This window comes from Cryptomeria japonica, chromosome 11 (assembly GCF_030272615.1).
Source record: "Cryptomeria japonica chromosome 11, Sugi_1.0, whole genome shotgun sequence".
In the NCBI taxonomy this organism is placed as follows: Eukaryota; Viridiplantae; Streptophyta; class Pinopsida; order Cupressales; family Cupressaceae; genus Cryptomeria; species Cryptomeria japonica.
Window position 1 is genome coordinate 518,733,425 of NC_081415.1, and position 25,719 is coordinate 518,759,143.

Below are 25,719 nucleotides of genomic sequence, written 5' to 3' on the forward strand. Positions count from 1 at the left end.
TATCAATATGGGAGAAGCTACCATAAGAGAAGAGAGAAACATGAAGAGTGTTATGGATTCTTATGAAGCTGCTTCTAGTCAAAAAATAAATTGGGATAAGAGTTCTTTGTTTTTCATCAATACCCCTATGGATAGACAAAGAAGGATCGAAAGAATCCTTGTATGTAAAATTGTTGAGTTCCTATCTACTTATCTGGGTCTCCCTCTATGCTTAAAGCCTTCAGAGAATTTTTGGATGAAGCTAGTTGATAGATTCAATTTCAAACTGGCTGGTTGGAAAGGAGCCCTCCTTAGCCAAGCGGGTAAGGTGATGTTGCTTAAAGCTACCCTTCAAATTTGCCTATCTATGCCCTTAGTTTGTTCAAAATCCCCAGGAAGTTTGCAAGGCCATTGAAAGAATTCAAAAAAAAATCTTATGGTCGAGAGTGGAAGATAAAAATAGAATCCCCCTTATTGCATGGAATAATATTTGTACTCCTAAGGCTTTGGGGGGTTTTGGTTTAAGGAACATTATAACTATGAATAATGCTTTGCTAGCTAAACAAATTTGGAGAATGAAAGGGGGAGGAAAGGGAATGGAATTCAATTTGGAAAAAGAAATACCTTTACATGCAACCCTCTGAGGAAGAATTTATGAAAAATTCCTTTTTTGTGGAAGGCTTTGCAATTTGGAATGCAGTTCAAACGGCTAAAGCTTGGGCTGCAACTGGAAGAAAGTGGAAATTGGGGAATGGGAGAATTATTAGATTCTGGGAGGACAGATGGCTAATGGATAAACTGCTGGAGGAAATCCCCATTCTTAAGGAATGGAAAGACTGGTTCAAAAGAAGGTATGGAGAATTTGTAAGAGACTACTGGAGAAATGGGAAGTGGATTGAGTTCAGCTAGCTTTGTCCGGGATTAAATTTTTTAGAGAGCTTGCTTTCTTCCAAAATCTTTATGGACCACTCTGAAAATTGTTTGATCTAGAGGGAAACTTCTGATGGGAAATATTTTGTGTCTTCAGCGGTGTCTATCCATAAAAAATCTCTGGAAGAGATCCCTTTGTGGGCTAAAGTGTGCATAAAGAAGTTGATGCCCAAAATTAATATCTTCTTTTGGATTTTAATCCAAAGTAAGGTGCTAACTCTTGATAATCTCCATTAGCATGGATTTGTTTTTCCCGTGTTCTCTTTGCTACAGGGAGGAGTCTGCTTGTCATATCCTCTACCAGTACAATTTCAATCATGAAATTTGGAATATTATTTTTAGTAGGTGGAAGTTGAGTTGGGTTTTCCTGAACTCTCTAGAAGAGTTTTGGCAGCAATGGTATTGCCCTAGTTCCAATTCTAAGAATGTTGAGCTTTGGAGACTAACTCTCGCTATTGTCATATGGAACATCTAGAAGGAGCGTAACAACAAGATTTTTAGGGATAAAAGTGTGAACCCTGAAGTGGTGGTGGATAAAATCTATAGAGGGATCTATGAATGTTTATATGGAATTGATAATGGTTTAGTTGCTAAAGAAGACTTTAATGAAAATTGGAACCTCTCCAATAACAAAAATACTAAGGATAAGGTTAGGGATGGTCTTTTCTGGTGCTTTCCTTCCCAGGGATGGATTAAGGCCAACTATGATGGGGATTCTAAGGGAAATCCTAGGAAAGCTGGTTATGGGGGCATTGTCGGGAATTTTGCTGGAAGTTGCCTTGTGGTTGTTGTTGGCCCTTTGGGTAACCAAACTAGTCATTATGTTGAAGCCTTGGTGGCACTGAATACTTTGATTATAGCAAAAAATATCAATCATGATAATCTATGGTTGGAGGGAGACTCTCTTAACATAATTAGATGCCTTAAGGGAGAAATTGAGCCTTCGTGGACTATAGAAAATATTATTTTTAAAGCTAGAGAAATTATTTCAAGCTTTAAATCAATTATTATTGAACATGCTTTCAGGGAAAAAAATGTCATAGCGGACAGTCTTGCTAACCTTGGCATTATTTCCGAAGCCCAAAGCATATGGAATGGGGAAGTTAACATTGATTTTAACATTAAAGAACTCATTAGAAAGAACAGATTTATGGGGAAAGAAGGATCACACGGTAATCATGGAAGTATTAATGATTAATCTTCAAATTTTTAGAAAGGTAATGATGGCATGTCAGAAGGGCAGAGTCCTAAACAAGAATATTAAATTTCCACATGCTTTGTGGGTGTGTATTTTCAAAAAGTCGAGTGTCATTTGGAAGAAAGCTCTGAAGTTGTAGAAGCAGAGAAATTGTAAAACGAATTTTAAAATGGGGGGGGGGGATCTAAGAAGAGAGGAACCTGATAATATTTCCAGATGGCGAGAGATGTCTAAGGTATAGACAAAGCTGGAGAAGGGATTCATGACGCATTTCATGGAAAAACTGGTAGACTATGATAAAGGCAGAGTAAACCTAGCAGTTACCAAAGTTACTGAAAATTGGAAAAATAGCTCCTTCAAAATTCATGGTGTTAGATTCAAGTTGGATGTGGACCTCATTTTGACGGTCACAGGTATGCCCCATTCTAGTCTTAATTTATTTAGGGACCTGAAAGTGTCTAATAATGAAGTTAAGCTTTTTCTATGTAAAGAGAAGGAGAGAGCGAAATTAGGAAAAGCTACGGGGGGTATTATGATGCTTCTAATATCAATAAAATCTGGGGTTGTGTGCTTAATGCAATTATGGAATATATTACTGTGGAGGGTCGTTTCACCAGGGTCCACACCTACCATTTTGTGCTTCTAAATCACTTTAGACATGAGAAGAGGATTTCTCTGCCCTATTACCTTTTCAGGTCTCTGTCGCTGTCTCTGAACAAGCATAGCAAGAACCCTTCTTCGCCTGTGCTTCATTATGGCCTTATTTTGCTCATTTATGAGCATTGCAAGATTCTAGCTATCCAGGAAAACAAGAGGTTGTCGGTGTCGCCAGGGAAAGGAAAGAGGAAAATTGAGGAATGTGGGCCCAATAAGGATGAGTTGATACATAGTAAAAAGGTTAAAAAAGCCATTGTGGAGAAAATTCAAGAGGACATGGGTAAACAAAAGGATACAGAGGCTGATTCTGAGGACATGGGAAAAGATGGAAGTGAGATGGAGACTGATGAGTCTGATGGAGAGGAGAGCTAGAAAGAAGAGGAAGTGGGGGAAGAGGAAGGAGGAGCAAAGGATGTTTCTGATCAGAATAGCCCTACCCACAACATGAGTATTGGTAATGTTAACAACCAGCCTATGGAGGAGCAAGACAATCAGATTAATAAGGAGGAAAGGGAAATGGAAACTGAGCAAGAGAGGGATAAGGAGGAAACAAGCAGGGAACATGATAAAGCTGGAGATGGGATTATTCTGGATAAACTCAAAAACCAGTCTAAGGATCGAATGGGTTTTGATAGGTGGGTATATGAAAGAATCAAGAGTCTGGAAAAAATTGATAAGCAGCAGGAAGAGTAGGGAAAGAAAGATGAAAGTAGCCAGGAGAATTGGAAAAAGGTTATGGAGGAAAAAGTGGAGAAGCTGGAAGCTCAGATTAGTAAGTGGGAGGAAGGAAAAACAACCATGAAGAAATTTTTGGTTATGATTCCGCATATCCTTACCTCTGTGACCAGGAATATGGAGGAAATTGCCAAGTTCCTTGATGGCTCCAGCACTTCCAAACCTGTTGTGGACCTATATGTTGATGAGGATGATATTGAGGTAGGGAATGTGGAAAGTGCTCCTGATGGCGCGACAAAAAGGACTAGGGCGAGTATGAAAAAAGTTGCTTTGGCCTCTTCCAAGGAAATCCCTATGCTCAGGGATAATATTAAAGATTTGCAAGGGATTAGCAAAAATTTGGCTAATACCCTAAAAAACATTAAGTAATTTGTCTTTTGTCTTTTTTCTATTATGGTTGGATGTTGCTGGTTTTGTTGGGCTTTTATGTTGGTTTTTGCCCAGATCTGTGCTATTTTTTTTGCAGAATGTCTTTTCTTGTTTCTTAATGCTCTTATCTTTTAAGGATCTTTTGTAAAGGGTTTCAGGATCCCTTCAAAATCTGCTTATCCTGTAATAAAAAACAATCTCTAAGCAACTCCACTGCTAACTGCTCCAACCGGATGAACTACTCAAATGCTCCTACATCAAACTCTCGGGGTTAATTGAAAAGTGAGTTCCATCACTTGATCTGCAACATTCTACAACCAATGCTACATCAAATCTGTTTCAGTGATATGTTCACAAATACTTGCAACTGCCTCAAGTTCGGTGGTCTCACTACAAGTTCCAGTTGCCTCTCCTCGATGATCTACCAAACAACCTTGTAGCCTGCCTCAATTCAGCGATCTGTTCAAGTCCACCTACCAACTGCCTCAATTTCATGCTCCTAGGTTCGGCAGTCTGCTTGCAAGCCTTGTACTGCCTCAATGCTCGATGATTTGAACAAGTCTTCAAGCTGCCTCAAGTTCTTTTCATCCAACCAATTCACAACCAGCTCTTCCTCCATCAACAGGTTCATAACCAACTCTGATACCACTTGATGCAGACAAGGTAGGGAGATCCAAAGAAGGGCAGCCCCGCCTTGCAACCTATAACACAAACACCATGAAATAACAAAGAAAAACAAGATTTTTCAACACAAGATATACCCTGGGAAAACCCTCAAAGGGAAAATCCCAGCCTCAAATCTCAATCCTTCTATTATTTGATGAATTACATATGCCCTCAGGCTTTACTCATGTTGGACTGTAGCCCAGAATCGTGAAATCATTCAAACAACTCAAATCTATGATTCATAGATCATCTGCTTAACAACTCTGTCTCTAGTAACGCTCTGCTGATCTAGACCTTAGTCCATTGGACCAAAACACCTCAGTGCCTCTGGAAGCTACATCTTTCCCGACTCTTCTCTTTCGCAGGTTGTCGTCCTTACAAATCAATCCCCAAACTTCTTACTATTGGCACAACTTTCTTTCCATCAATATTTTCTTACTATTTGAGAGCGGCTTAGCTATTAAAGTGAAATCCAAATCTAACAAAAATAGAAAGTCGCAATTATTAATATTAACTTCTTCTTTTTTGACCTCCTTAGACCCTCCCATTGTTGACCTCCTTAGACCCAATAGAAAGTCGCAATTATTAATATTAACTTCTTCTTTTTTTACCTCCTTAGACCCTACCATTGCTGACCTCCTTAGACCCTGTCATCATTGTAAAATATGGATGTAAAAAGAAAAAAGACCAAGAAAAAATAGAAAAAAAGTTTTAAAAAATGATTAAAAAATATTAAAGAAAAAAGAAAAAAACCACTAAATAATATTAAAATATATATTAATATAAGTTTTGTTGTTAAATTCTATACTTTACAGATCTAATTAGTTTTTAATTATTCACTAATTAATTTTATATCTATACACTGATTTTAAATGTGAGTGTTTTCCTTTTAAATAATTAGTGATATTCCCCTATATAATATTAGAAAAAATAAAAGAGTTTTTGGTTTGCACATGGCAGAGGGTGAGGGTTTGAGGTGCAAGTTGCAAGGCCTTATTAATTTAATTTAAAAAATAGTAATAAAAGAATTAGAAACGTACATATCGTATAGAAAGAAACGAAGAAAGTGCTGCGCAGAAGCCAGGCGGCTGCCCGAGAGACTCCATTCAGCTCAGGAGTTTTTCCTCGATCTCTCGCTGCTTCTGCCTCGAAGCCGCATTTAGGGCGAAATTTCTATTCTCTGAGGTCTCCTGTTTGATTCTTAATAAATCCCCCTCCAGACGCGTCTTCCAATTCACAGCTTTTGCATTGAATCCAAGAAATCAGAGGCCCTGAAATCATTGACCAGACCTGAATGGCAGAGCATCTCACTGAAGATCAGATTGCAGAGTTCAAGGAGGCTTTTGGCCTTTTCGACAAAGATGGCGATGGTAAATTTTCAAATTATGATCTCCAATGGCCTCTGTTTTGAAAAATCTTCAAAAAGGGCTTTTCCACCCGCCCTTTTGTGTTATAATTTCTTCTTTTGTGTAAAGATTTGTGATTAAAGGATTGTTTTTTGTAGGCTCCATTACGACCAATGAACTGGGGACTGTGATGCGGTCTTTGGGGCAGAATCCCACTGAAGCTGAGCTGAGGGATATGATCAGCGAGGTGGATGCGGATGGGAATGGAACCATTGACTTTCCCGAGTTTCTTAACCTAATGGCTCGCAAAATGAAGGTTTTTCATTGCCATACCCGATTTCTTTGATTGTTTTAATTTACACATCTGTAAACTTGTTTTTTCTTTTCCTTTCCTATTTTTCTTTGGGCCAGACCCTTTAAAGTTTATTATGTGGAATGAATTTCTCTGCCTGATCAGCATGCCAGAACCTTGAGTATTAATTCTCGAGATGTTTTTTTGGTCCAAAACAGTGAGAATGTTGTGTTATTCTTTTTAATGTTTAAATTTTTGAAAGATTGTAGCTGTTTATGTTTTTGAATTAATCTTTTTTTTTGGTCAAAAACAGTGTGAATGTTATGTTATTCATTATAATGTTTAAATGTTTGAAAGATTGTAATTGAGTATGTTTTTGAATTGATATTTTGAATCAGGCCCAATGATCAGTGAATCGATGTTTTAAATCACAAAAAGTGATCAGTGAATCGATGTTGAAATTTTGTTTGAATGGTTGTATTTGTTTTGTCCCCTTTTAAAAGATTGGTGATGATGTTACAGGACACAGATTCAGAGGAAGAGCTGAAGGAGGCCTTCAAGGTGTTTGACAAGGATCAGAATGGTTTCATCTCTGCTGCTGAGGTGGGTTATTTTTTGCAGGTCAATCTTACTGAAGTTTTCTTTAATGGCAATGAATTTTACTTTTGAAAAGCTATTTAAATGAAGTAGAAGAAAATCAAATCTGTTGGGCATATAAATCATCCCTGTGTTGTGATGAATTTGGGAGATTGATTTAAGGATTCTGTTATTCCACCCATGTTTTGAAATCATTCAAAACACCTTGAGTTTGTCTGTTAATATTTAGTTTTTCTCTCTTGTGCAGCTTGGGCATGTGATGGCCAATTTGGGGGAAAAGCTAACTCCGCAAGAAATTGAAGAGATGATCAAAGAGGCAGACACTGATGGAGATGGGCAAGTCAACTACGAAGAATTTGTTAGAATGATGTTGGCAAAGTAATTTTAGGTCATCATTGGAGAGAGCATCTTTCTCTGTTCACTTATTTGACAATTTCTATGTAATAGTATGCAAGGTTTAATTAGGAGTTTAATGTTCTTTTTTCTACAGCAGTCACAACATCATTGCTCACATGGCAAACATCATTGAAAATTTGCCCTTTTCTGACAGTTCTTTAAGACTATTTGCAGCAATTTAAGAAAGTATTTTCTTGCAATACCTAGCCCAGATTTTGAATTTCGTTGTTGGGATTTGTCATATTATATACAATCATTGTAAAATGAGAATAGCAATATCATATGAAAAGTTTGATCAAAATGTTATTTCTTTAAAACTAATGTTTGGTTAAAAGGAGTAATATGATAATTCTATTAAAAATGGATTTGAGAATGGATTTGAGAGTTGGGTTCAGTTAATGTTTATTCAGGTTTAAGTTATAGTCTGATTTATCTATAGTGATCTGATCTCCTAGTTTTTAAAAGATTCTGAGTGGTTCAAATTACAGACGGATTTTCCAAAAGTGACTTGCTCTCCCAGTTTCTCAGTTTTTCTGAACACTAAGTTGTTCAAATCATTGACGGATTTTCCAATAGTGACTTGCTCTCCCAGTTCTTAAGAAGACTTTGTCATTTGAATCTAGTAATAAAGATTCAAGTCACAACGGAACTTTCCAATAGTGACCTCCTCTCTCAGTTTTTAAAAAGACTTCTTAAAAAGATCTGTCAACTGAATCTAGTTGTATAACTGTGGAACTTTCCTAGTACGAACCCAAATTGACTCTCCATATATATCCACACTGTCTACAATTGACATAAAATTACTAAACAAAAGATAACTTTAAATATATATTTTTAACTTTTTAAATGATGTATTCTTTGACCAATATGTTCTATATGGAAAATAATCATTTGACCAATATGTTCTATATGGAAAATAATCATTTGACCAACATGTTATATATTGGCAATCCATAAACATTTCATATTTTAGTTATGAAACAATTTTCAAGAGACCCAAATAAACTTGTGATGAGTTTTGCTAGAGTAGCTTTTCTTGCAATGGATTAATTTGTAACATCGATGTTGAAAGCATTGTTGGGATATTTTTATGTAAAAATGTTTTAAGGTAAAATAGTAATATTATTTAATTTATATAAAAGTTTTTAGTTGTAATGGATAAAAATATATTATTGTAAATGTTATGTTATTTTTTGTGAATATTTTAAAGATTTAATTTAGAAGATGATTTTATGTAGTTTTATTTATTTTAGATGATCATTATAATTAAAATTAAATCTTTTTGAAATAATTTTTAATTTACATTATTTTTTTTAAATTTTAAAATTTTAATAAGTTTCATAAATCTGATTTAGAATTTTGAGGATTCAAATTTAGTTTGCATTTAAGTAAATTTAGTTCTATTTATTTGTAATGTGTTATTGAAAATATAAGGTAAATGTTCAATGGGACGAGTTTAATTAGTTAAAACAAAGGGTTTTCATTGTAGAAATCTAATTTTGATTTCCCATATTGACATCTAAAGTAGAATTCTAAGTTGTTGCTCTTTGGTCTTCCACAATTGGCTTCTAATATGGAGATAATTTTCTAAATGAAAGTTGATTTCTAAGAAGCTACTCTTGGTCTTCATAGGTGATTTCTAATTTATTTTCTTATAAGGAGCTTGTATTGGTCTAATGTTGATGATTGTATAAGATTTTAAAAAAATATTCAATTCAAAAAATAAATATGAAGTAAATAACACAATGAAAATAATAAACAATATAGATTTTAATTTTATTACATTGTGATTAAGGGGATAAATATGTATTAGTGGAAAAATGGTGAAGCTTAAACAAACTATTACATTAGACATATGTGGAGAAATCCTTACAAAAAAAAAATTTACTTCAAAGGGACAAGCGTGTATTGCTCTCAAAAGATGAAGTACAATAATGCAATTCGCATATCCCTTTGGTAATAGATTAACTACATAAGGATACAAATACAAAGAACCATACTATCTACTATCTAGTGCTTTTCAATGTAAAGGAAACCAAAAAACAAGAAACCATCAAATCATATCTAAAACCATGAGTCAAACTCAAAGCCAAGCCAATAATTCACTTATAAAAAGACATCACCTCCTTTCACCTAATATTGATCACTTTCCATCTAGCATCTATCAATTTTTAAAATTTAGTAGCATCTTAGCTATTATTACAAGTACACAAAGGGACTCATATCCAAATTAGCAACAAATCATTCATACCTTCATATCCTCTACACATTTTTAAACTCTAATTGAGTGTTAAATGCATTTTTGCACCAAATTCCAAATTCCAAATTCCATGTATCACATTCTAAATTTATAAATTTTAAGCTACTTCTCATTTAAGGTAGTCCTTACATTCATTACATGTTGTCTGCTACTCTTTATATAAAGTCATTCACTCGGTGTCATAAAGGGGTAAAACAAAAAGATCATCCCTTAGTAAACTCCTTAAAGGTGTTTATTAGCAACCATTACTATGTAGGTCTAAACATCTAGCCATATATTTGTTTGTAGGTTTAGGTTTATCTTAGCCAATAATTTCCAAAGCATGGATCAAAGTTCATTTCTATCCATCATATCCACATTAATGAATTCAATTCTTGTTATATTTTGCAATTCACCTAATAATATTTTGACAATGACCTACTCATATTTTATCATTTTCTTTCAAAACAACCAAGATCAAATGATTCTAGATTATAATTCAAAAGTTATGATTAAAAGTATGAAAAAATATTTATTCACCTTTGAAATCAATTATGTTTAAATTTCTATTAATTTTTTAATTTTCTAATTTATATCACATGACATTCTTACATTTCCAATTTTTAAATTCTATATTTTTATCTTATCACTTTAATTTGATTAAGACTTAAATCCACCCTTATATTTCATTGATTAAGGTTTGGATCTTCAATATTTAATATATCTGTCATCCATATCCTACCACCTTTGAGTTGTATTCCATTATTAAATAATGTAAATAATGTAGTATAACTAAATGATCATCCCTTACCCTGGGACTTTATCCAGTCTTGTATCAAGGATCCTCATGTTTTTTTAATTTTTTGTGGCATACTACCTATTATGCAGTCAATGCACACCATTGAAATCTTTCAGATTTTCTTTTTGCACACCATTAAGAGCAATGGGCAGAATGATAACAGAGCAATGTGGGTTCATACTACAAATTGCTAAGTGAGGATCCACAGCTCTAGAATAATGTCAGAGATTGGAAAAGTTAATGCAATGTTTTCGGAAAGGATTCTGAGCATGCTGTGTAACCATTCAGTATAAGGTCCAGTTATCCTGAAGGTAGAGACATTTTCCTTAGCACAATAATTTTTTATCTTAAGCATAAAAGTTAGATAGAGTCTCTGCAAACAACTGACAATTCCATTAAGATTCAGATGAAATTGTACAAGTGCTTCTAAGAATAGCACTAGGACATTTTGATATAGACAAGCCATATATTCTATGTGCAAACAATAACAGTTTAAATAGCAAGACTGTAGCATCAGTTCATATGGAGCATGACAATTCATATGGGAATTTATAGAGATAGTTGTGTAAGTGAACTAAGTTACAGAGGTGGTGGCCAAAGGAAACAATGGTGTTGCATTTTAATTGAATATTAAAATGGAAGCCTTGATAAAAAATAAGTCAGAGTATTAAATATTTTAATTTTTAATTAATTTTTGTTTTCATATAAATGTAATAATCTTTTAATACTGGATTGTTTTTTCGACTTTCAATGAGGACATAAATGTAGTGGTTGTTCAACTTCTTTGAAAGCTTATAAATAAGCCCAATTCGAATCCAATTGTAGGGAGTTAGAGAGTTATAGAGTTACATGCATACAACTCTTAGGACGAGTTTGCAAAGCTATGACATGGATCTCGTCTGTCGAGTTAGTCAATTTGTATCAGCTCTCATCAAGTCCACAAACATACGGTCCTTCACAAGATTGCCTAACTTGTACGGGCTCGGGCATACAACTCTTTTTCACAGAGTTTGCCCAAATTAGATGAATTTTGGGCATACAATTCTCTTTCAAGAGTTTGCCCAAACTGGATGGATTCCGGGCATACAACTCTCTTTGACAGAGTTTGCCCAAATTGGATAGATTCAAGGGCATACAACTCTCTTTCACAGAGTGCCAAAAAATGTATGGTTATTATATATTTACAATGAAATGGAATTTTTATATGATTTATTATGTGTTTACAATACCACCAATTCTGCTTTGGGTATTGTCCTCTGAATTGACAAAATAATTCAAATCAGTGGTATCAGAGCTATGTTTGATCATTTCAAGTGCATTTACAAGGTGCCTTCTTTGGCATCTAGTTGACTCTAGATCATTTCTCAATTTACAGTATGGTGTCTTTACAATAAGCTCAAAATTGGTGAGCCCGCCATTAATAAGGAGCATTTCTTTCCACGTCCATGTCAGTCATCTCACAAGACATGAAATTAGACTTCTCAAGACTTCTCAAGTCAGAGCGACCGAAGATTTGAAAATGAGGTAACGTCCATTGGCATCATGTAAATCTGGTTTGTTTCATAGGCTTATGCATAGAGGGAGAAGATTGGTGACTGTTGGCTGTCCGACAAACATTTTACCGTCTAAACTATAGATTGTACCTGTATTATAGACTTTCAACTGTAAGGTCTTTTGCAACCAAGCATAGATCCTAACACATGTTGAAAAGAAAGTACCTCGTTACCAAGTTTTTGTGGATTTCTAAACTGCTGCAAACTATCAAAATCAATATCATTTGTAAGATAAATCATATGCAAAGGTGCTGCCATTTGTACACATTGAAAATACAGCCATTGATGGCCTTTCTTTCTCTCAAATTTGCCAAGAAACATTTTAGAGCGGTGGACTTGCCAAGGATTGGAACTTCCATCTACATAATTCCAAATAAATTGTGGGTACACATTCTGAACCAGACAGGCTGGTGGTTTTATTTATTGCTTCCCAAGATGATGCCTGGCATGTCACACATTAACGTGACTATAGAGTAGAGGAAGAGCGCCTACTTCAATCTCCCTTACCCAGGTGAATAAAAATGAACAGTAACATTTTGGACTCCATTCTTCCTACACAAGGAGGTCGTGTCAAGATTGAATCAATGTTTTTCAAGCAGTGATCCTGATTATTGGTGGAATCAAACAACTTTTAACACCTTTAGACTCTTGGTTAAAGGAATCTGTAGTAGAGGCTCTCATCTATCACCTTCAAGTTGCATGGAAGGATTTTATTTGGAAGATGATCGAGAAATGGGATTCATTGTCTTTCAAGAAGGGAGTAATGATCATAAATAAGTCAGAGTATTAAATATTTTAATCTTTAATTAATTTTTATTTTCATATAAATGTGATAACCTTTCAATACTGGATTGTCTTTTCGACTTCCGATGAGGACATAAATGTAGTGGCTGATCAACTTCTTTGAAAGCTTATAAATAAGCCCAATTCGAATCCAATTGTAGGGAGTCAGAGAGTTATAGAGTTACAAGCATACAACTCTTAGGATGATTTTGCAAAACTATGACATGCATCTTGTCTGTTGAGTTAGCCAATTTGTATCAGCTCTCATGAAGTCCACAGGCATACACTCCTTCACAAGATTTCCTAACTTGTACAAGCTTGGGCATACAACTCTTTTTCACAGAGTTTGCCCAAATTAGATGAATTTTGGACATACAACTCTCTTTTACAGAGTTTTCCCAAACTAGATGGATTCTGGGCATACAACTCTCTTTCACAGAGTTTGCCCAAATTGGATAGATTCAAGGGCATACAACTCTCTTTCACAGAGTTTGCCAAAAATTGTATGGTTCTTACATATTTACAATGAAATGAAATTTTTATATGATTTATTATGCATTTACAATACCACCAATTCTCCTTTGGGTATTGTCCTTTGAATTGACAAAATAATTCAGATCAAGCCATGAAAGCAAAATGATTTAATATTAGATTTTGAACTTTACTATTTCAAGCAGAGGTAGGCAAATTCAAATGTGAAGTTAACAAGAATTAGAGCAAATGAAAATCATTTAATATATTAAGTAAGAAATAATGTTTTTCAAAGTAATTATGTAGGTAGATGTGACTGGGAAATGTAAAAGAAGGAAAATATTAAAACTAATTTTTATAAAATGAAATGCTATTATTTATTTCATAACATTTTAAAGGGAGAGTTCACACAAGTCAAATAATAATATAAAATCAATAATTTATAAGAGGTAATTATAGGCATAAATGTATCTCCAACAAATTGAAACATTTGAAATTCAAGTGTAAGTCAAATCACATGTAACTCATCTTTCCCTCTCTTTTCTTCTTCTCCTTTCCTAGTTACCTCTCCTCCTCTTCAATATATATCCTTGGAATTTCAATGTACAAAGAGGTTGCATCATTTCCAATAGACATGTTTTGTTGTTGTTTCTTATCTCTAAGGTAGGATTATATCTAGAGCTATGCTATTATTTCTTAGGTCTGGGTTATGTATTATCTTGCCTTTGTCCTTTTGGTTCTAGGGAAGCCTAAATGTATGTGTACCTGTAATTGATCATTTATGTTTATATAGCTATATTGTTTTGTCAAAGTATGAAATGTATGAGGTTGTGACTCTAACATTTTGGAACCTTATTCTTATATGATTTGGAGTGATTGATGCATACTTATGTTGTATGTTGGTGTCTCTTTTAATATTGCATGGTGAGTTGTAAAGCTTTGGCCAATTAGTAGAGGGATATCGATTCTTGGCTTATGGCCTGTTACTACATTGATATTTTACTTTCAAGCATGCCACTCAATTCTCTTTCCTTTTCAAATAGAGTGAGCTTAGATTAGGTAGGGAGTCATCCTTAAATCAAAGATTGGCTTTCTAGTCATCCATTGGATTGCAAACCTTTTCATCATTGGTGTTCGTGAGCGATGTATGGTCCTAAAAAAAGGGAACACTTGATGGGGCTTGATACTTATGGAATCATCATTACTATCCATAGATCCTTGATGACTTTGTCTTTTTCTATGATATGGTGGATTCTTCATACTCAATGCATCTCTTTCTTGATCATGTCTCTCATTTTTCTTCCTTCATAGAGATTGTCAAGATTATATGTGATGATTATCCCCTTTGTGTGACACATGATGATGGATATACTAGTGATTGTGATATATGTGTTTTAATTTCTCTTGTGCATAATGATGATTGTAGAGCACACTATGATTCAATGCATTATTTTCCAATGTGCATATTCTTTTTACAACTCATACTTGTTCTTCTCATGACATGGCTGATGGTTCATTCATTTGAGTTGTTTCTCTTGTAGTGATTGACATGTTATCATTGTGTGACGATAGTATAGCTCATGTTTCTTACGCTTATATTATTTTTTATATAATATCATGTGATGTTGCTCTTACTATAAGGACCGCAAAACTATAATTATTCAATTAATGTATTTAACACAACATAAAATATAGATTATTAGTATTAACTTCATATAAAAATATAATTAACAAATTACAATTACAAATTACAAATGGAGTTCTAGTGCTTGTTCAAGGAAAGCACATATACATAAGTCATAAATACAATGATGGCTTACATGCCATGATGATATCAACACAAAGTAAAATACAATGCAATGATACAAATAAATAGAAATCAATCATCCTTGCTCGCCACCAACAACATGGTCATATGCTAGTTGAGGACAGGAACATGGCCCAAGCACTTTTCTGCCCAACCAAAAAGAAATTATGCTTCCGCGGAGTTCTTCCTAGCATGAAGAACCACCTACCCTACATGAATAGCCTAGCTACCTAGAAACAATTGTAGGATGGAAACCACAGTGCAACCTAATAAATCTACATGCTTATTTACTATATGATAATGCAGTGTCATATTATCAAGATGTGGCAAAGAAACGTATTAATTAAATTTGTTAGGCAATTCATCTACTTCAATGCACTATGATTTGGCCAATGCACTTTTAAAACATGGATTTTCCCAAAAAAAGAATCCTCATCCTTTGTTTTTATGCATTCAACATTCCTTCTCAGAATCACGACTTATCCCATAAAAATAATACAACATATATCAATGATCTCATGTCCATGTGCTCTCCTAAGAGGAGACATCTTGACTCTTCCTATATGGATTTTTAGATGCATCTTATATTGTTTCATCATTCTACAGTTTATATTTCAATGCAAGACCAATACTTTCATGCTTATGGTTATTCATGTGCATAACTATTCTACATGGTTGTTCAATGCAACACTAATGCAATCATATGCATCTCTATTAGTTTACAATTTTGAACACACTATAAGACTGAGAGGGTGGGTGAATCAATCTAGACCACAAACAACTCTACTTTTGATCTTTTAAACTTCAAACCACAATTAACTCATTATTGTAATTATGAAACATGAAAGCACAAAGCACAATTAACACATCAAAACTAGATTTAAGTGGAAAACCCTAATCAGGGGAAAACCATAGCGAGAATCACACTCACAATATGAATAACTAATTATAATATTTTAGGCTCAAGGCCAAGGAAATCACTACACCTTATTGGACTTGCAAGACTAAGCCACACAACCTTAGGGAAAGATACAAGGGACTGCATAAACTACCAAGAAAAATACATTGTCTTCGGATAGGTACAAAGAATAGATGAATTGAAATGAAAAAGATCTCTTTGTGTCAAGCAACAAATATCATGGCAAACACATTTGACATCTATCATTCTCTCAAAACCCTGTCACACTGGAGATATCATCATCAAAGCTCTTCACAGACTAACTTTTTCACTTTTGTTAGACCAAATCTATTTGCACATCATTAACATCTACTTCACAACAATTCACACACATTCCATACTTCAACTCATACAACTGCACATCTATATATACAATATTATTCATTAAAAATCTCAACTAGGTCGGCCACAAAGAGAATATATAATATTACATAAATTAAACCACCCAAACAAATAACAAAAAGTATTGTCCACTCTAGGAGATAAAGGGGACCCAAATACATCACAACACATCCTTCTTAAATGATTCTAATGAACCGCGCACACTAACACATCCTCCAAAGTTGGTTTCAAACAAAACATGTAAATAATCAATAAAGCATGCTAACCAAACAATCCAAAAATATCTTCGAATACAAAATATACAATGTGGATCTACACACACCATGGTGAGACCCAAATCAACATCCAATCACAACCTCCAAATCATATCCAAAACATAAAAAAAGAATGATCCAAATAAGATAAACCAACTAGGTCGGCCAAAAGCTAACACAACTAAGCATTCCAAACATGGATTAAGATAAATTCACTTGCCAAACAAACTAGCACAAGAAAAATGAACTGGAACACTACACAAACCAAATGAACATGTCCTCCAAGCTTCAACACTTGAGTCCACATATATGAGAATCACCAACCATTCTCCGAACCAGTTCTAATAGACAACCTCACTGTCATAAACAACAACAACCAGCTCTACCATCTAAGAAATAAAAGGACCTAAAAACATGATAGTGCAATATACATAAATCATAAGCATTATATCTAGAACTACAAGCCACAATGTTCACAAATCAAAGGAATGCAAAATATTCTTCCAATGGGATATCAAATATTGCTACATATAAACAGTTTCCTACATATTGAAACTTCCACCACACTAGCCTTCTAGGATCACCTCATACTTACTCAACATCTGTAGTGCCCCTCCCTGACTCATCTTTTATGAGAGCATGTGATAAACACTTTTATATTTGTACTCTGATAGTCTCTTTGAAATTAGTGGATTCATTATAATTTATGTGGATAAAATTATGTCCTGGACTAATATGTTGATCAGATTTATGTGTAGTGATCTAGATGCACTCATTATTCATGTATTAATTATATTGCTTATGAGGTTATGATGACATCTTGATTATGCTAACCCTATTCCATGATTATGATGATGATTGAGTTGATGTTATGATGATTGTGTCTGTCTTCTAGTGTCTTCGTGATAGGGACTATGTCATACCACTCATTGCGAGCATGATATGGCATTGCAATTCTCTACCACTTGTCTGTTCATTTATGATATATTATGTATATGTTGCATTGTGGTTAGTGGTGGTTGCAGGATTGGAGGTACTGGACATTGACTCCACCTTGTTTCATAGGTCTGAGTGTGTCTTTATCCCAATGACAAGTTGTTGGAGAGGGCATGAATTCTCTCTACACATTCTAGGCTTAAGTTGTCATCCTTGTTAGTTTATGTGTCTTAGAATGAGTCGTTGTGTTAGTAACTTTTGTCATGGTTTAGATCGTCATGTGGCACTTTGTAGTGTGTCATTCGACCCTTGTGTCGGGTTGCCTTGTGAGTTTGCGATTATTTATTAATTAATAATTAACTAGTTCATATAGTTTATTTAGTATTAAAATAAATTAATGGATGGCATTAATATTTAATACTAATGTGTGATAAAGATTATTGGGAGATTAGTATTCATTAATGTTTATTTTATGATTTTATATTATTATTATTTTATAGTCTAATGTTTATTTGGATATTTATTATTGAGCTTTTGATTTATTGGATTATTATTTATTTATTGTTTAATTACTGGTTGAAGTACTTATGCTTGTCCATACATCTACTTATTTATTATCCATTTTATTTATTTGTCTATTTTTTATTTATTTATTTATTTATGTACCCACCCCATGTTATGATTGGCCCTCTTGGGAATTGTGTTTGTGAGGATATTGTTATTTAATTGTTTGTTTATTTATATTATTTGTGGTTTTATTTAATTGGAGCATTTATTAATATTATTGGTTATTATATTATTATATTCTCTTGTTACTAATTGAGTAATTAAATATTATGTTTATACCTACTCTATTATTTTATTGGTTGAGATTTGGGGGTAAGTAAATAATATTATTCTATATTCTTACCTTGATTTTTTGAAGGGGCTTGGTATAGAATATAGTTTATCGGAATATTTTGATTGGAGAAGATTTTTCTATAGTTTGGCTTTAAATTTTATTTATTGCCTTTCCTCTGGATGAATTTGATTATTGTTGGAGATTTTGGTTGGAATTGGAAGCTTGGATTGGATTGTTGAAGCTTGTGGATTTTAGGTTTTACTCTTCATTGGATTTTCTTGACCATAACTTCTATTATTTCCAAGTTGGGGGATCTTATCTCTTGCAATTTTGAGTTTTGAAAGAAAATTTGTTCTCTGTGTGTCTACAAAAGATTGTCTATCGAGTATTGGGAGAATTAATGTTGAATATTGAATGTTAAATAGATATGCTATAGAGACCGGGGAATTAAATTGTGTGTATTCTTCATTTCCATTTAATAGATCATTTACCTGTGGTTTGTCGCGAACAACTCTGCATGTATACTATGATTTCCTTGGTTTCTAGGAGCTATTATTTTGGTTAGGAAGAGTGATTTGGATTGTCATACTCCCTTATGTGACTTTGGAATGATTGCATTCCCTATTCATGATTCAATTTGATGGTTTTAAGTTTTTAATCTTCGAGTCGTGCCGTGAGCTCTTATGTCACCTGGAAATGAATTTAATGTCTATGTCTTGGTTAATTGAATGAAATTTCTATTTGATCCTTGTGAAATGATCATCATTGCATCTTTTTGGATGGATTTTGAGTCCTATTTTTATGCCTTAGTGTTTATCTAAGCCAATCGTCACTTTATAGCTCCATTTTTCTGAGTTTTTGCTTGCTATTTTGAAAGCGCTATAGAAAGCTTCAAAAGTGCCACAAAAAAGGTTAAATGCGCCATTTAAAATGTTGAATGTGTCACTTAATTGGTCAAATGTGCCAAAGTATGTGTTAAATGCACCAATCTGCATTTTTATTGGGTTTTGATGGTTTTGTCAGTTTGCGATCAATTTTCTTGAATTTGGCTTTTTACCAGAGGCATGTTGTGATGTCCTTGAGGTTCTTGACTTTGTGTATTGCTCAGATTTGATTGTTTCATTGTTATTTTGGCTCTGGTAAGAGGGATAATGCCTTGCCATTGATAATTGTGCATATATGTTGATTAGCTCCAACAAGAAGGAGAATGCCTTGTTGTTGAGGTTGATTTTATATGAGCTCCAGTGGGATGGATGTGCCCCACTGTTGAGGATTGTATTTTATTATTGTTGAGTAAGATGGTGTATGCCTTACTCTTGTTTGTTTTTGTGCTTTTGATGGTTGAGGATCTTGATTTTCAAGTTGACTTCATGGTCCTTGTTATGCTTCAGATTTGTATCAGTGTGATGTTGTTATTGACGAATCTTATGTTGAGCCTCCTTGTGATGTTGTTATTGTTATGTTTCACCCTAAGGTATTGGTCCATGGATAGGGAGAGTGGGCTCTTCCATGTTTAGGACCGAGGTCATGAGCAATAGGCTTCTAAAAGGATTCCTTGTAAGGATGCTTAGGGTATAGACCTACCATGGGACCACATAGAGGGAACTTATGTTTAATTTGCAAGTGATAACCATAATAATTTGATTAGTGGGTTGGGTAATTAGGATTCACTTAATTAAGATAATGAAATAATTTATGTGACCCCACCTCATAGCCCTTGAGTATAGAATCGAGATGATCTTGGGAAGATGATTGAGATGGTAAGCCAAACTCCCTTGATTAGCTACAAGGTTGAGACAACTCCACATGTCTATTAGGGTGTGGCTTGGTCCCTTCTTTGTAAGGATAGCATGTGATGACACACTCTCCCTACATGTGTCCATGATTTATATGCCTTGATTGTTGGTACGCTCTGGGATTTTATTGCTTTTTATTTAGCCTCGTGATGTGATTTGGTTTATTACTATTTGGTTGGTTTCTTTTGTGAATGTCATGATGTGTCCCTTGGTTGTAGGTGTCAGCCCAAGTCTAGAGTCTTATTTAGGACCTTGTGTCATCTCCTAGCATGGGAGGTGGTTCCTTATGGTTCCACATGGTCAGGTGGTTTGATGCCTTCTTCCATTGGGATGTTCTTGTTGGATGCTCTTGTGACTGGATGTGGAATTCTTATCTCTTCATCTTATGGATGGATATTATAGCAGATGGATTTACACGATTCATATGGCATATGGGTTATGGATTACATAAGATAATTGCATATATAGATGAGAACTATGCTCCTATGATATATATGTAATGATGGTTGATGTATTGGGAAATGCTTATGATTCTTGTAAGAGAACACATTGTTGTAACTTGGATATTGATTCATTGATGGAAATAATGTGAATGGATCTATTGATGTGTATTTAGTGCTTTATGCATGTGTAATGTGGTTAGAAATGGATTAGGAAGTAGTAGGTTGTGACCATCACTCTTTTAACCAAATATAGTGTAGCAATCCTTGTTGGCCCTATATTGTATATTGGTTTATCAGTATCCATGATTTTAGGGATTAAGGTTAATGAATGAATAATGAAGCTATTAGATTGGGAATATGTGTATCTTATGTGATTTAATTAAAAATTATGCTTTAGATGTGTGGATTCTTCTATTAGAAATGAGAAAATTTTATACTTAAAATTGAAGATTGGATAGGTATGGATGATTGATTATTACAAGATTATGTAACTAGTATCTTGTGATCATATGTAATAGGACTTGTAGTGGGTTGAGATCATGATGAGCTGTTATAGATTATGAATGTTGTAAATGGATATTTATTTTGTATGTAATTCTAGATTAGAAATGAATTAAATGGTTAAGTAATGTGATTGGAATACCTTGTGCATCTCTATGGATATTAGTAGAAATATTAAATGATTCATGTATGTCTATGAGTGAATGTACTAAATTGAAAGATGTTATTTCTTAATGTTGGTCATCGTTGGATTATGAATATGAATGCATAACTTGTAGGTTATATGGTTACTCTTTAAATAAATAAACTAGATTTGTATTAAGTAATACTTTATGTAGGAAGCTGATATTATCACACTAGATGGTTTTAAAAAGGGAATTAGGAACATTTGATTTGGGGTCTTAAAATGAATTCAAGAGTTAATGGGGATATGTAGGATTTGCATTCTCATGTTAGGAAGGAAGTAATTTATTAGGAACTAAATGAAATGGATGTTGATGGTATCATGATGTATAGATGTGTTTTAATGGTAGTTAAGTAATGATGTTGAGATACCCTAGGGAATGATTGTTAGTGAGATATATTATTATTTTGCTTATGTATTATGTTGTAAGAATATGTTTATGCTTAAGTGATGCAGGAGAATCCCTGGCTCACAACAATCTTGCATCAACCAAAAACATTTTCCTTTCTATTTTGTTTTCTGTTTGCAGTTTCAATTTTCCTTTCTGTGTGTCCTAGTTTTCGCTCACTGGATCCTGTGGAGTTGGATTCTACTTGAAGACTTGATCATCTTTCTTGCTTTCAAACCGCATCGCATTTGGATCACTTTCCGACAAGATATTGCTACCGGTTTCCATGACAGTTTCTTGTTACCGGTTGTTCCTTTGTTACTAGTTGCATGAGACCTATTCTAGTGATCTACCGGAACCCACTTTGAAGCTTGCGGAGCCTTGGACATTGATTTCTATGTTCCTTGGTGTGTGGTTGACCTTCTATGTTTCATTATTTGGATTTTCTAGAGGAATATCTTGGCGAAGGCCGACCTTTGTTATTTCCATGTCAGGTCTTGTTCTTTAGGTTTTGATCCCTTTTGGGCTGACTAGATCCTTTGGATCGATATAATCAGATTTCATACAATAAAACTATCTATTCTGCATTGCCTCCATCATATCTATTTGTTTATGTTGTGTTTACTCTTGTTGACCAGTCTGAATTGATCTCTTTGAAGTCCCTCCTTACGAGTGACTGCTTCAAGTGGTATTAGAGAGAAGTTTCATTCTGGAGGTTGTGTGTCCTGAATTTTGTTGTAGGGTGGAAGATTGTGGATCTGACCTGCAATTGCAGAGGACTAGTGTGAATTGATGATGCGAAGAGGAACTAGGAATGGTGGAGCATGTGGGAATGCAAACCCTCTTGTGATGGAGATGTTGCAAGGAATAGAAGCGTGCTTAGAAGTCATGGAGACAGCCCAAAGAAGAGGCTGACACATTGAAGATGTAAGTGAATATGAAGGAGAAGAAGCCCCAGCAGAACAACTAAACCTACTGGTGGTTGATCCAGATGAAGAAAGGTTTTTGATGGTTTTGAGTAGGGCGAACACTAAACCTCATTTTACCCCACCAGATTATGATGGGAAGTTAGATTCAGATGAATTGATGGATTGGATCTCGGAGATGGAGAAGTATTTTGTTTTTGAAAACATTGCAGAAGAGAGAAAGGTGAAATATGCATGTACTCGGTTGAAAGGTCATGCATCTCTTTGGTGGGAGAATTTTCAAGTTGATAGATAGAGAAGAGGTAAAGAGAAGATTAAGACATGGGATCAGATGATTGCTAAGTTGAAATCGAAGTTTGTGTCAGAAAATTATCAAGTGGATTTGTTCCAGAAGTTGCAGAATCTGAGACAAAAGGAATCTAGTGTGAAGGAGTACACTGAAGCATTCTACAAGTTGAACATCAAATCCAAACATGTTGATAATGAAGTTGAACAAATTGCAAAATATTTGAATGGATTGCGGATGTCTATACAAGATGAACTTAATATGATGAAATTGGAGAGTGTTCAAGAGGCTTACTAGTATGCCCTAAAGGTTGAAGAGAAATTGAACAAAACACATGAGTAGAGATAGAGAGGTAGAGGTAGAAGGTTTACCGAAGGAATATTTCAAGGAGGAAGAGGATATACCGAAGGAAGAGGAACTGATACAGATAAGAACAAGGACAAGGAAGTGAGAAAAGAAGGTAATCCATACCAGAAGGATGATAGAAATTCCTATCGGAGGAGGGAACCAGATGGTTAGTGGAATGCGAACTTTGGAAAACAAGACAAGAGGACATTTAGAGGAACCTTCTTTAAGTGTAGAGGAGAAGGACACCATGCATTCAAATGTAAGAAAATAGAGGCTACCAAAAGAGCAATAGTGGTGGAAGAAAACCCCACCAGATCAGATAATAAACCAGAAGATGGAGAACTATTGATGATAAGGAGAGCTTTGTGTCATACCAGAGGAAATGAAGAGCCCTTGTAGAGGAAGAATTTGTTCAAGACAAGATGTAAGGTATCTGGTAAGTGTTGTAAAGTTGTTATTGATAATGGTAGTTCAAATAATCTTGTTTTGGAAGAGATGGTGAATAATTTGAAATCGAAGAGATTGAAACACCCTAAACCTTTTCAGATAGCATCAATTCAGGATGAACATAAGTTGTTAGTGAGTGAACAATGTTTGGTGAAATTGAAAATTGGGAATTATCATGATGAAGTTTTGTGTGATATTATGCCTATGGATATTTGTCATCTTTTGTTGGGTAGACCTTGGTAGTTTGATGGACAAGCAATACATAATGGAAGGAAGAATACATACACTATTGTGGCCAATGGGATAAAGCAAACCTTGTTACCTTTGGAGTAACCTTTGAAGAATGAATTCTATACGAATGCCAGAATCTATTTAATAGATGGAAGGAAATTCATGGATGGACTGAGACATGAGAATGTGTGTTTTGCCTTAATTCCTAAGAAGAATAAGAGACCAGAATCAGAAGGAGAAAACCTGGAAGAGATAAGAGATTTGCTAAGAAAGTATGAGGACATCATTTCAGATAATGTATGTGATGGATTGCCACTTGTAAAAAGTATTAGTCATTGCATGGACTTGGTTCCTAGAGCTAGTTTGCCTAACAAAGCTACACATTGGTTGACACCGGTAGAGAATGAAGAGCTTAATACACAAGTGTAGGAGCTGTTGAAGAAAGGTTTGATCAAGGAGAGCCTGAGCCCTTGTGCAGTACCAATAGTATTAGCACCTAAGAAGAATGGAGAATGGAGGATATGTATTGATTCAATTGAAATAAACAAGATCACAGTGAAATACCAGTTTCCTTTGCCTTGGATGGATGACATAATTGACTATTTGAGTGGAGCAAAATACTTTACAAAGATAGATTTGAAGAGTGGATGTCATCAGATCAAGATCAGATAAGGTGACGAGTGGAAGACAACATTTAAGACAAATACAGGACTATATGAATGTTTGGTGATGCCTTTTGGATTGACTAATGCACCAAGTACTTTCATGAGGCTGATGAATGAGGTATTGAAGAAATTATTGGGTAAGTTTGTTATTGTGTGTTTGGATGACATTCTAATTTTTTAGTAAGACAAAAGAGGAGCATTTGTTATAGTTAAGACAAGTTTTGCAGAGGTTGAGAGAAGAAAAGTTGTTGATCAATATCAAGAAGTGTACTTTCATAAAGGATGAGTTAGTCTATTTGGGCTTTGTGATATCTGAGGATGGTTTAGAGATGGACCCTGAGATAGTGAAATCCATTGTTGAGTGGCCTACATCAGAAAGCATTGGAGAGGTAAGATCATTTAATGGATTGTCTAGTTTTTACCGAAATTTTATCAGAAATTTCAGTTCAGTTTGTAACCCTATGACAAAGACCATGAGAGGAGATCGGAAGGAATTCAAGTGGACCACTAGAGAAAACAAAATTTTTGAACTGCTAAAGTACAAAGTGATTGAGAAACATGTGTTAGCTTTACCAAATTTCAATAAAGTATTTCAAGTGGATTGTGATGCAAGTGGAAGAGCAATAGGAGCAGTCTTGAGTCAAGAAGGGATAGCAGTATTCTATTTCAATGAGAAATTGAATGATGCCTGGAGGAGATATTCAGTGTATGATTAGGAATTTTATGCCATAGTTCAAGCCTTGAAGAAATGGAGACACTACTTGTTGCCTAAAGAGTTTGTACTATATACGAATCATCAAGCTTTGCAATATTTGAACAATCAGAGTAGGTTGAATCAAAGACATAGGAGATGGATAAAATTCTTGCAGAGTTACACCTTTGTGTTGAAGCATAGAAGTAGAAAATCTAACAAAGTTGATGATGCATTGAGTAGGAGAAGGAATTTTTTGACAAAGATGAGTGTGACAATATTAGGTTTTGAAGATTTGAAGACCTTGTATGATGAAGAACAGGATTTTGCAGAACCTTGGAAAGCATGTAGAGAACCAATTATGGTAGATAGAAGAAAATGGATGGATTACTTCATTTAGGATGGAATGTTATTTAGGGGAGTTCAATTGTGTGTACTTAAGAGTTCCATGAGAGAGAACCTGATAAAGGAGAAACACAGTGGAGGTTTAGTTGGACATTTTAGCATTGACAAAATAGTTGCATTGGTGAGTGACCAGTACTTTTGGCCCCAGATTCATAAGGATGTTAAAATATATGTGCAGAGTTGTAGATTTTGTCAAGTTGCAAAAGGTAGTAGTCAGAATGTGGGATTGTATAAACCTTTGACAGTACCGGTAATACCTT

At 34.5% G+C, this 25,719-nt stretch overlaps 1 protein-coding gene across 1 annotated transcript; it reads left to right on the forward strand.

Moving 5' to 3' along the window:
- Window positions 1–5,569: 5,569 nt before the first annotated feature.
- Window positions 5,570–7,365, forward strand: LOC131070494 (calmodulin). The gene is made up of 4 exons (XM_058006055.1): window positions 5,570–5,904; window positions 6,039–6,196; window positions 6,695–6,775; window positions 7,017–7,365. The coding sequence occupies exons 1-4, from the start codon at window positions 5,829–5,831 to the stop codon at window positions 7,149–7,151; spliced, it is 450 nt and encodes a 149-aa protein (XP_057862038.1). The 5' UTR covers window positions 5,570–5,828; the 3' UTR covers window positions 7,152–7,365.
- Window positions 7,366–25,719: the final 18,354 nt, after the last annotated feature.

Coding starts and splice junctions, on each gene's coding strand:
- LOC131070494 (XM_058006055.1), top strand. CDS start 5,829: ATGGCAGAGCATCTCACTGAAGATCAGATTGCAGAGTTCAAGGAGGCT. Junction 5,905..6,038: donor TTTCGACAAAGATGGCGATG/GTAAATTTTCAA, acceptor TGTTTTTTGTAG/GCTCCATTACGACCAATGAA. Junction 6,197..6,694: donor TAATGGCTCGCAAAATGAAG/GTTTTTCATTGC, acceptor ATGATGTTACAG/GACACAGATTCAGAGGAAGA.